Source organism: Sorghum bicolor, chromosome 2 (genome assembly GCF_000003195.3).
Source record: "Sorghum bicolor cultivar BTx623 chromosome 2, Sorghum_bicolor_NCBIv3, whole genome shotgun sequence".
Classification (NCBI taxonomy): domain Eukaryota; kingdom Viridiplantae; phylum Streptophyta; class Magnoliopsida; order Poales; family Poaceae; genus Sorghum; species Sorghum bicolor.
In genome coordinates this window covers 73,383,181-73,395,673 of record NC_012871.2, presented here as the reverse complement: position 1 = coordinate 73,395,673, position 12,493 = coordinate 73,383,181, and the positions used below count along the sequence as shown (strand labels likewise).

Below are 12,493 nucleotides of genomic sequence, written 5' to 3'. Positions count from 1 at the left end.
AATTTTGTTTTTCCGACAAATAGATCTACAGCTCTATTGATTTAAAAGTTTAGGTCTTTTCCGATATGAAGTGTTGGAGAAATAATATGATTTTGTAGAATATTTTGGTTTTGAGAAACAACATACAAGATGTTTGAATGCAACAAGTCATGTATTTTTTGGAACCGTGTATTGTTAAGACTATAGTTTTTTAAAGTTTAACAAACTTTTATCATGACTAGTTTGAAAATCGTAGTCACCATATGGTTTATGCCTTTTGTATTATTATTAATAGACATACTATTACATATGTTGTGTATTTTGTAGGCAAAAATAAATCATGGTATATATGTTCAAATGACCACATATGGGCATCTCGGATCATCGCCAGCTTGATCGATATTGTTGTATGCAATTCTAGCTAGAGCTATATGCTCTAACAAGGACTAGCCATTCTCCATGAAGGCTGTGTTGTTGTATGGTATATGGGTAGACTGAGCAACAGAAAGTTCATACACTATCACAGAGTAGGAAAATCCTAACGGCCAAAATTAAAACCGTTACGAAAGGGCCAAACATCGTCAAGAATGTCTCAACAGAAAGATCATCTTTTCTTGACGGTAATTCCTTATGGCCAACCTGAGGCTCGTGCTAGGCTGAATGCTAGCTAATTCCTAATGATATAGCCGTCAGAAAACCAACTAACAAAAAGTTAAAAAAAAGGCTTTGTTTTTTTGGTACACCCAAATAATTATGAGCCATTTATTTAATTAAATCAAATGGTTAGTATCATCTATTACCTCGTAGAAGATAATATGTTGGAATATATATATTTATATATTGTTTCTTTATATAATAGGATAAATTAGGAAAATTTTAGATATAAAGATTCTTTCCTGATCTAATTAATGCAACGTGATACATCTTTTTAGTTTTTGCAACTTTAGATCTGACATAAATTACCCATGTGCCCAGTTAGTATAAACTACTTTTTATGTAAGTAACCACTGTAGATATTATCATATTTTGGTTTGAATTTGAATTTAAATATAGATGTTGATATTATTATATGTTAATTAGAAATGAACACTTCAAATTTGCATTCGGATATACGATCTAACATTATAATCAAAGCAATCATTGGTCGCTCAAAAATGTTCAAAGAACCAAAATTGTGAAAAAAATAGATGCAAGCACAAACAATAGTTAAACTATCTAAAAAAAGGTTTTTACAATTAGAACTTGAACGCACATGAAAAATTAGGAAAAGAAGGATGCATGCCTACAGAAAGAAAGGGAGGCCCGCTCGCTTTTCTGTCCCGTGAGGCGGTGAGGGGATTTCACATATTTCCCTTTCTATTTCTAGATTAATTAATCAACTAACTAATTAAGAATCCAAAAAAATCAATGATTTAGATTTATTTGAGATGTTACCTCCTACTAATAAGTAAAAAGTGTACCATAGCATTACCAAAACCCACCGGACTTTATTTTGGTTTCTGTTGGTTTTTAGAAAACCGTCAGAAATGAATAATCCTTAGTCTGGTAGTGATATAGCACATGGAATGGATGGATTGCTACAAACAATTATACAAACGGTACGGTAGCATCATCACTTCACGCGGCAGTACACTTAACAAGCTGCTAGCATGTACACAGACATGATTCGACCCTCTCCTGCTTCGACACAAATTATTCAGAGGAGAAAGTACGTGGAGGTAGCAGCTACTAGGTACGATGACACACAGAAAAAAGAAAAAGAAAAAGAAAAATAACAAAACTACTAGTAGTACAGTGCTAGCACTACACAGCGAAAAAAAACTACACAGACCGTACATAATTAATCAAGTACGTGTCACGTAATTACGTCAATACAGTACACAGTACAATATACGCCGGCATGTACGTCGTCGGCGACCTGTAGCTGTAGAGAGGATCGGAGCAGACGAGACGACAGACTAGCTCATCGCGCCGCCGTTCATTCCGTTGTGATCCTGAAGCCCAGCTCCCTCTCGGCGAAGTCGATGAGGCCCTCGATCTCGGAGTCGTCCACGAACCCGTTGCGGTTCCTGTCGGCGCGCCGGACAGCGAACAGTGCGCGCAGGCCGGAGAACCACGCGCCCCGGCGGCGGATGGCCTCCCGGAGCTCCTTCCGGCTGATGCGGCCGTCGTGGTCGGTGTCGAACTGCTTCACCCAGCGCTTGAACTCCGGCACCGTGATCGCCGTCCGGTGCTCCTTCCCCGGCCCCCTCGGCGGCAGCGCCGCGTTCGGAGCCGTCAGGGGCCTCAGGGCTGCCGCGGCCATCACTGCTGGCTTTGAGATAGAGCTCTAGCTACAAGCTATACTCAGTAGCTTATTAGCTACTAGCGCCTGTGGTCGTGCTAGCTAGGAAGCTATGGCAGTCGTCCTGCACGTCGGAGCTTGCAGTTGCTGCTCCTTTTATAGGTGCACCGGACACTCGGTCTTGTTTGGATGTTGTCGGATTGACCTCAATCTACATGTGTTGGAGTGGATTTGGGTGGAATTTAGTTCAAGTTCCACTCTAACCCACTCCAACACATATGGATTGATGCGAATCTGAATACATCCAAACAAAGCCTTACGATATTCCATCATTCTAGGGCCTTGTTTTACACCGAAATTCAAAAAGTTTTTAAGATTTTCTATCGCATCGAATCTTACGATACATGCATGGAACATTAAATGTAGATAAAAAAATAGCTAATTAAGCAACTCCAACAGTTTACTAAAGTACTTGGCATCCTATGATTTTTATCGAAACCACAAAAAACAGCCTCCAATAAATTGGCAAAACTACTTAACAATTTTATGAGCTTGGCAAAATTCCCCTTCACTTGGCAAATATGTCAAGTCCTCCTGGCATCACGTATATCCCAATTTGCCAACTAGTTTTGCCAACTTGTTGGAGACTCAATTTTGTGATTTTGGCAAAAATCCTCAAATGTAAGTTATTTTGCCAAGCCCAAAATAGCAAACTGATGGAGAATGCCTCTTTTTTCATTTGGTATTTGGTTTTAAGACTTGACAAAACTATAGATTTGTTAAATAAGTTTTAGCAAACTGTTAGATTTACACAGTATAAATTACAGGACGAATCCTTTTCAAGCTTTATAGATTCGCCTCTATCTGCAGGCAAGACTTGTATCGCCTGTGTTGTCTCACTATTAGTGGAAGCGCCGGCAAGCTAGTGCCGCGCGCAGGCCATGCGAAAGGTGACGTGTGTTAGCCTGCATCATATCCATGGCCATGGCCATGCGTGTCACGATGGGCTGGGTTATTCTTTGGGTTTTTGTTCGTTTCTGCAGGTTGATCGAGAGGGAGTACGAAGGGCATCTCTTTTTTTTTGTGATGTGAAGGGACTGCATGCAATTATTTGATTCTTCCAATGCCTGCAGCTAACTAATATAATGTGCATGTAAGGTCACATATGGTATTCTGATGCAGCGTATTATGTACTACATCTGCGTGCCGGTAGATGCTTACATTTTAAGAAATATAAGGTGTTTTAGTTTTGTTCTAAGGCTCTGTTTGGTTCTCTTTACTAAATATTAGTCAGCTAAAATTATTTTAGCTACTTTCGAGTGATTAGTAGGCGTAAATTATTTTTGTTCCTTTTTAGTTAGTGTGTTTGGAAGTTTAGCTACTAAAGTGACTAAATTTAGTTGGCTAAAATTTAGCAAGGGAATAAAACATGACCTAAATCAAAATTTTCTAAATTCTTCAAATCTCTATAGAAAAATAAATCTCCATCTAAAACATCATGACAGTTATCAGTCTCTACAAGCCAATAATAGATCGAATCTCTGAAAAGGTTAGGTAAAAATGCATGCCTCAATGCCTTGTTCGATATATATCTTTGGTTGACTGACCAATCCAACACGAATGCCTCATATGCCTTGACAAAGTGGTTCTTCTAACCTTTCCCCACATTAGCTTTATTACTAGTTATATATGCAGAGATATGCTTGCAGTTAATTATTCGGTTCAATCTTTACCCTTACTTTACTAGTAACTTTCACGTTGGACCTCTTTATTTGGAGCACTTCCATCAAACTTATACTACTGATGCAACATATATTCATATTTTGCATTTCAATTACATGTATGCTGCTACATTATTTAATTAATAACAGTTTTTTGCTATACCAGGTATAATTAAGCTAGATATTTGTACAAATTGGCATACAAAATATTCTCTCTATTCCAAAACATAAAGACTTTTGAGTTTTAAAGTTTTGTCCTCAAAATATGATCTACAAGAACCCAACACCACAACCTAATTAAGCAGCCTGTTCACTTGAGCTTATCAGCCGAATCTGCCAACCATTCAGCAGTGTTTTCTTGCATGTGTCGACGATCGTCTCGCCCCTGCCTGTAGTGGAGGTACACGCTGCGTGTGCTCTGTTCATCATCGCCGGCCTGAAGTCCTGCACCACATGCAGTCCACAGCACCAGCCACCAGGACGCCCATGCATATCCTCGCCGCCCTCGCGTACGTACGGGTCGTGTCAAGCTGTTGTTTCGGTTTAATTAATCTGTCTCCGGTGAGTGATTAACTGATGGTGAAGGAGAACGGCCGGCAATGGCATCTGCCTTTCTGATGTGGAGGCTGCAATTATTTGATTCTGTCTTGTGCATGCGCCACCAGCAATAATCTAAGAGAGAGAGAAGAGAGAGAGAGAGATCCCATCCAGATCGAGGCCAAAATAGTGCGTCTCCGTTCAACTTTAACCTTTTTTTTTTCAGGATCGTGCAGATGCAGGTATTTCATTAAGCAGAAGACTCAACTTTAACCTTGTGTTGGTCTTTAGCAGTGTATGGAAGTTCGTTCTGCAGGTCGCAATCAAAATGGTGGAATCGAATCTCCGGCGAAAACTTTGGCACAAAAACAATGCATATGCGGAAAACTCTTCTCATCTTCTTTCACAAACAGTAGCCGTACGTGTTACCGCACGCGTCGTCACTCGTACAAGATCAATCCCTGTTTGATTTTCTAGTTTCTGAGTGCTAACTAGCTACTATTGGCGTAAATAAAAGTTGATGTTTTAGATTTCAAAAAAATGACAACTTGATGTTAACTCTTGAACAACAACAAATTTGGTCCATATCAAGTTTGCATGCCTCCATGTATTTTTTTTTTAAAAAAACTCGTACTGCAGAATGTATTTCTTTTAATGAAGGGATTATTTCTAGAATGGGTAATTTTTACTACGCAATAATAACCTGTCCTAAAAAAAATTCTAAAACAACAAGTCCTTTTTGGACGAGGGAGTAGTGTGTTGCCTCACCTTCATATTTCTGTTCTAGGAGTGCTACGTTAGCTTCTTATTACACGCAAGGGGGCCGGGAGATCTATTACCACACCTCTACCTAAATCCATAGGTAGATATGATCTATATATATTGGACTCACGACAGTGTGATTCCAAGATACGTCAAGCGCCGGTACAGAGTTCGATTCCAAAACATATTAGATAGATGATGATAGTTGAATAAATTTTTGAGCTGTAAATAAATCACTCAATGACCACGCACGAGTAAACATTTTGATACAACGTGCCATGCATAGCAGATTTGCTAGTTTTAGTCTATATTTTCAAAGCGAAAGAAGTATGGCATAATAAGGCTAGCTACTCACATAGGTTCACCACTTAGCTTGCATCCCTACTTATACCTCAATTTTGTTTTTCCGACAAATAGATCTACAACTCTATTGACTTAAAAGTTTAGGTCTTTTTCGTCGAAGTATTGGAGAAATAATATGATTTTGTAGAATATTTTGGTTTTGAGAAACAACATACCACGACGGTCTTTTTCGATGAAGTATTGGAGAAATAATATGATTTCGATGAAGTCATGTATTTTTTGGAACTGTGTATTGTTAAGACTATAGTTTTTAAAGTTTAACAAACTTTTATCATGACTAGTTTGAAATTCGTAGTCACCATATGGTTTATGCCTTTTGTATTATTAATAGACATATTATTACATATGTTGTGTATTTTGTAGGCAAAAATAAATCATGGTATATATGTTCCAATGATCACGTATGGGCATCTCGGATCATCGCCAGCTTGATCGATATTGTTGTATGCAATTCTAGCTAGCTATATGCTCTAACAAGGACTAGCCATTCTCCATGAAGGCTGTGTTGTTGTATAGTATATGGGTAGACTGAGCAACAGAAAGTTCATACACTGTCACAGAGTAAGAAAATCCTAACAGCCAAAAACCGTTACGAAAGGGCCAAACATCGTCAAGAATGTCTCAACAGAAAGATCATCTTTTCTTGACGGCAAATTCCTTATGGCCAACCTGAGGCTCGTCCTAGGCTGAATGCTAGCTAATTCCTAATGATATAGCCGTCAGAAAACCAACTAACAAAAAGTTAAAAAAAACTGTCAGTTTTTGTCCCACCGACCGGACTTTATTGGTTTCTGTTGGTTTTTAGAAAACTGTCAGAAATGAATAATCCTTAGTCTGGTAGTGATATAACACATGGAATATAATGGATGGATTGCTACAATACAACGGTACGGTAGCATCGTCATCACTTCACGCGGCAGTACACTTAACAAGCTGCTAGCATGTACACAGACATGATTCGACCCTCTCCTGCTTCGACACAAATTATTCAGAGGAGAAAGTGGAGCTAGCAGCTACTAGGTACGATGACACACTGAAAAAAGAAAAACAAAAACAAAACTACTAGCTAGCTAGTACAGTGCGCTAGCACTACACAGCGAGAGAGAAAAAACTACACAGACCGTACATAATTAATCAAGTACGTGTCACGTAATTACGTCAATACAGTACACAGTACAATATACGCCGGCATGTACGTCGTCGGCGACCTGTAGCTGTAGAGAGGATCGGAGCAGACGAGACGACAGACTAGCTCATCGCGCCGCCGTTCATTCCGTTGTGATCCTGAAGCCCAGCTCCCTCTCGGCGAAGTCGATGAGGCCCTCGATCTCGGAGTCGTCCACGAACCCGTTGCGGTTCCTGTCGGCGCGCCGGACAGCGAACAGTGCGCGCAGGCCGGCGAACCACGGGCCCCGGCGGCGGATGGCCTCCCGGAGCTCCTTCCGGCTGATGCGGCCGTCGTGGTCGGTGTCGAACTGCTTCACCCAGCGCTTGAACTCCGGCACCGTGATCGCCGTCCGGTGCTCCTTCCCCGGGCCCCTCGGCGGCAGCGCCGCCTTCGGAGCCGTCAGGGCTGCCGTGGCCATGGCTGCTGGCTTTTGAGCTACTGTGCTCTAGCTAGTACTAGCTACTCAGTGCTAGCTAGGAAGCTATGGCAGTCCTGCACGTCGGAGCTTGCAGTTGCTGCTCCTTTTTATAGGTGCACCGGACACTCCACGGGCCTTGACGATATTCCATCATTCTAGGGCCTTGTTAGTTTGAAAATTTTTTAAAATTTCTTGTCACATTGAATCTTTAGATGTACTCCCTCCATCTCAAATTGTAAGTCATTCCAAGAATCTTGGAGAGTTAAACTTTTCTAAATTTGATCAAATTTATATTATAAAATAATAATTATTATGGTATTAATTAAGTATTATTAGATTCTTTCTTAATTATATTTTCATAGTAAAGTTACAAATCTTAGTATTTTTCTCTATAATTTTGGTCAAACGTGAAAATACTTTGATTGTCCAAGATTCTTAAAATGACTTATAATTTAAGATGGAGAGAGTATATATAAAGTATTAAATATAGATAAAAATAAAAATTAATTGTAAAATTTATCTGTAATTTATGAGATAAATTTTTTAAACCTAATTAATTTATTATTGAATAATAATTATCAAATACAAGCGAAAGTGCTGAGCCAAAGCCAACAAGGCCTGGTCTCGCGCGCGTTCTCGTAGCTTTATAGATTCGCCTCTATCTGCACTTCTGCAGGCAAGATTTGTATCGCCTGTGTTGTCTCACTATTAGTGGAAGGACCGGGTAGCTAGTGCCGCGCGCAGGCCATGCGAGTGGTGATGTGTGTTAGCCTGCATCATATCCATGGCGATGGCCATGCGTGTCACTATGGGCTGGGTTATTCTTTGGGTTTTTGTTCGGTTCTGCAGGTTGATCGAGAGGGAGAACGAAGGGCATCTCTTTTTTTGTGATGTGAAGGGACTGCATGCAACTATTTGATTCTTCCAATGCCTGCAGCTAACTAATATAATGTGCATGTAAGGTCACATATGGTATTCTGATGCAGCGTATTATGTACTACATCTGCGTGCCGGTAGATGCTTACATTTTCACAAATATAAGGTGTTTTAAATTTTTTTCTAGGTTCCCCTTGATAAATATTAGTCAGCTAAAATTATTTTAGTTATTTTTGGGTGATTAGTAGGAGTAAATTATTTTTACTTCTTTATAGTTAGTGTGTTTGGAAGTTTAGCTACTAAAGTGACTAAATTTAGTTGGCTAAAATTTAGCAAGGGAATAAAACAGGACCTAAATCAAAATTTTCTAAATTCTTCAAATCTATAGAAAAATAAATCTCCATCTAAAACATCATGAAAGTTATCAGTCTCTACAAGCCAATAATAGATCGAATCTATGAAAAGGTTAGGTAAAAATGCATGCCTCAATGCCTTGTTCGATATATATCTTTGGTTGACTGACCAATCCAACACGAATGCCTCATATGCCTTGACAAAGTGGTTCTTCTAACCTTTCCCCACATTAGCTTTATTACTAGTTATATATGCAGAGATATGCTTGCAGTTAATTATTCGGTTCAATCTTTACCCTTACTTTACTAGTAACTTTCACGTTGGACCTCTTTATTTGGAGCACTTCCATCAAACTTATACCACTGATGCAACATATATTCATATTTTGCGTTTCAATTACATGTATGCTGATTCATTATTTAATTTATAACAGTTTTTTTTTGCTATACCAGGTATAATTGGGCTAGATATTTGTACAAATTGGCATACAAAATATTCTCTCTATTCCAAAACATAAAGACTTTTGAGTTTTAAAGTTTTGTCCCCAAAATATGATCTACAAGAACCCAAAACCACAACCTAATTAACCAGCCTGTTCGCTTCAGCTTATCAGCAGTGTTTTTTCTCACAATAAATTAGCCAAATGAACAAGACCCTGCTATTATAATAATTAGATTATATGATCAAAATTTGATTATATGATGGATTTATTATATTCAAAACCCTTGATTATCATAATCTCATAGTCCAGGTGAGATCAGGTTATAGAGGATTTTGAGTGCTAAAAGTCTAACTTGTTCCTAACCGATTATAAAGGATGAGATAGGAATTTCTTACTTTAACCAACCATGATCTAAAGACCCTAGCACTCTGATTATTATAATCTATTAACCCAATTGCAATAATACTATCATAATCCAAATTATAATAATAATTAATCTAGTTGTGATCCAGACATGCTCTTAATATATAGGACAAATTCAAAACTGATGCGGCCAGGTGAGGCCATGTTTGAGTCACAATAATAATGAACTAAAATAGTCCAATTATGTTCCAAATAGAAGATATTGTAGGGTAGATTATTGTAATCTAATAAATAGATTATAACAATCAATGTAACCTAATTGAGACCTGCCAATCATAGATTATTGATGCTGAAAAAAAGGACCACACACACACCCTTGTCCTCGCTCTTCACCTCATACAAGGGCACTATTTGGTTATTGGTGCTCTAACCAACTGTAATCTGCGCACACTGTATAATCCAGAGATCATAATCTAGATTATTAGGGAGTATTAATATATAGAATATAGTATTAGATAAAAAAAGAGAGAATGACAGGCTAGTTGTTCAAGAGCAAGGCTCTCACACACTTTTCTTTGATTCATTTGACTATATGTTTACATATTTTTCTATACTAACATATATATTATGTTACTCTTTATTTCCTTAAGTTAATATGAGCTAGCAAGTTTGACTACATTGTTAAGAATGCCCTTATAGTATTATTCATAATCTGGATTACTATAATCTAGTTGGGATCTAAATAAGGTCGAGTCATGAACTGGGCACTCATCCCTTTATTAAGAGGGTGTTTGGTTGGGGCTGTTAAAGTTTAACATGTACCGTAGCATTTTTGTTTTTTTTGGCAATTAGTGTCCAATCATAGACTAATTAGGCTCAAAAGATTCGTCTCATAAATTACTCTCTAACCATGTTTTTAGTTTTGTAAATAGTCTACATTTATTACTTCATGCATGTGTCCAAACATTCGATGTGACGACAATAAACTTTACCACCCATAACCAATGCAAACAGGCCCTAAGGGCTATAGTGGACTTTTTTTTGGTTAAAATTTTCATATGTCCTATGTTTTGGGACAAAGAGTAGTAGAAAAATACTCTCTCTTTCAAATTATAAGTTGCTTTAACTTTTTTTATATTTATTTTGCTATATCTAGATACAAAATAAATTAAAAAAATCAAAACGATTGTTAATTGGAACTGAGGGAGTATTCGTGAGAAAAATAAATTTCATGAAAACTACTACCATGCTTTCAGGATTTTCCGCAAGTGGCACAAAATTGCCTTGATTCCTTGACCTTATGGTGTAAGAGGTACTGCTTATGGTGTAAGAGGCACTGCTTTTAATTCCTTGACCTTTTTATGCACTTAAATAAAGAATGGAATTTCCGCAAGTGGCACAAAATAAATGATGAAGCATATTTTTTTTATTACAAACCGATCCAGAGGAGATAGAGTTTATATGATATTTAATCATTTGATTGTGATTTGACATGGTTTAACTTACCCTTATTTACCACTAAAGAAACAGCCCTTTATCGTAGAATTTAATGGCATTATCCTTTAATAGTAGTAACTGATGTTCCCGTTGATAACGAGCAATTTGGACATCTATATTGTCCCAGCCTTTTAGAGGTGTTCATAAGGATGTATAGTTATACGAAGGTCTACGTCTGTTCTGTGTGATTCAAGAAAAGTTACCTACCATGGCAATTGCAAAACATTTAGGCAATTAAAAAGTTACACGATGACCGAACGAACCTGTATTTTGAGTCGACCGAGCAATTGGAGGCTTGAGCTAAAGACCCATCAGTTTCATTTTCTTATAAATTCGTACTACATACACATACCATAGCATTATTGAAGAGGTGCAATTGGCATAGATACTGTAATACTGTATCAAACATACAGAATCAACCACACAAAATCAAGTTGCTACAATACAAAGTATTTATACAACGACGCTGCAGGGTCTTCAGTTCGTATATGGCTAGTTCATGTTCATGAATTTCTCATATGCACCGGCTCTGCGTCTGTCACTCTGCGCGCGCTTCTTTTCTTCTTCTACCAGGTGGATATCTTCATGCCGAGATCCTTCTGGGCGAAAGCGACAAGGTTCTCGATCTCGGAGTCGTCCAGGAAGCCGCTGTTGTTCTTGTCGGCCTGGCGAAGAGCACGGCTGCTCTTCCAGGTGGTGAACCAGCCGCCGCGGCGGCGCAACGCCTCCCGGAGCTCGTTCCGGCTGATCCTGCCGTCGCCGTCGGCGTCGAACTGCTTGAGCCACTCCTTGAACTCCTCCACCGTCATGTCCTCGCGGGTGGAGGCGACGCCTCGGATCGCCATGGCTGGCACTGGCAGTGGCAATGGCAGCTCGCGCTCTGCAACCTGAAGAGTGCAGGCTGATCTATCAACGCCTCCTTTTATAGTGGCATGGATTTATTCGCTGCTATCTGCAGCAGCTAGCCAACAGGGCTGCTATATACTATATTCTGCAGGCGGCATCGGATCCTTGCGTGCAGGCACGTGTGCTTCACATTCACACACATCATATCATATGATTCTTTGTCTTTTTCCTGATAAGCTGAGTGAGAAAGGGCATCGCTTTTCCTCTCGTCTGATGTGGAGGCCTGCACTGCACTTATTCGCTTCGATCGGTTCAATCCCACCCAACCCCAAGCTTGGAGTAGTAACCTGCACTCTGCACGCGAGATCCAGTTCAGTGTTATGATCCAAATTCCAAACAGGCTGAGGCGGCAGGCTGCCGTGTTGTTCGATCTTGTGTTGGAGTACTGCAATCAGATCCACCGTGAGAACACTTCATATTCGGCTGCACATGCAACCTCTGCTGAAGGCCTAAAGAGTGCTACCTCCATGAACACCCCTTTTGCTCAGGGCTCAGTCTATGAACCCCCAAGCCACCCCTAGAAAAACGATTAAGAGATTACATATGAGAAAGGACTACAACCTCCCTATTTACAGCTTGTTGCCCATGGTACTACACATGAATCTCCTAGCCAGTCTAGCTAGGTTCATTGTCCTGGTGGTGCCCATTTTTGTTCACATGTTTGCAATAGCTTCTGTGGGTCCTTTGAACAATATATATTGGAAGAAAGTTCCCTATCCTTTGCATTAAAAAAAAATCCAATTATTCTTGTTTGGCCTCGCAAGGTTCTTTTGATCTTTTCTGCGCATCCCGGTCAGATCAATGATTTTTTTTTGCAATGAAT

The 12,493-nt window shown here is 39.2% G+C and overlaps 2 protein-coding genes across 2 annotated transcripts; both read right to left on the bottom strand.

Moving 5' to 3' along the window:
* LOC8079199 lies at positions 1,958–2,284 on the bottom strand. Its single transcript, XM_002460982.2, has one exon. The coding sequence runs from the start codon at positions 2,282–2,284 to the stop codon at positions 1,958–1,960; it is 327 nt and encodes a 108-aa protein (XP_002461027.1).
* Positions 11,060–11,706, bottom strand: LOC110432530 (calcium-binding protein 5-like). The gene has a single exon (XM_021453162.1). The coding sequence runs from the start codon at positions 11,607–11,609 to the stop codon at positions 11,331–11,333; it is 279 nt and encodes a 92-aa protein (XP_021308837.1). The 5' UTR covers positions 11,610–11,706; the 3' UTR covers positions 11,060–11,330.

Excerpts from the sequence above, each read along its gene's own strand:
- LOC8079199 (XM_002460982.2), bottom strand. The coding sequence starts at position 2,284 with ATGGCCGCGGCAGCCCTGAGGCCCCTGACGGCTCCGAACGCGGCGCTG.
- LOC110432530 (XM_021453162.1), bottom strand. The coding sequence starts at position 11,609 with ATGGCGATCCGAGGCGTCGCCTCCACCCGCGAGGACATGACGGTGGAG.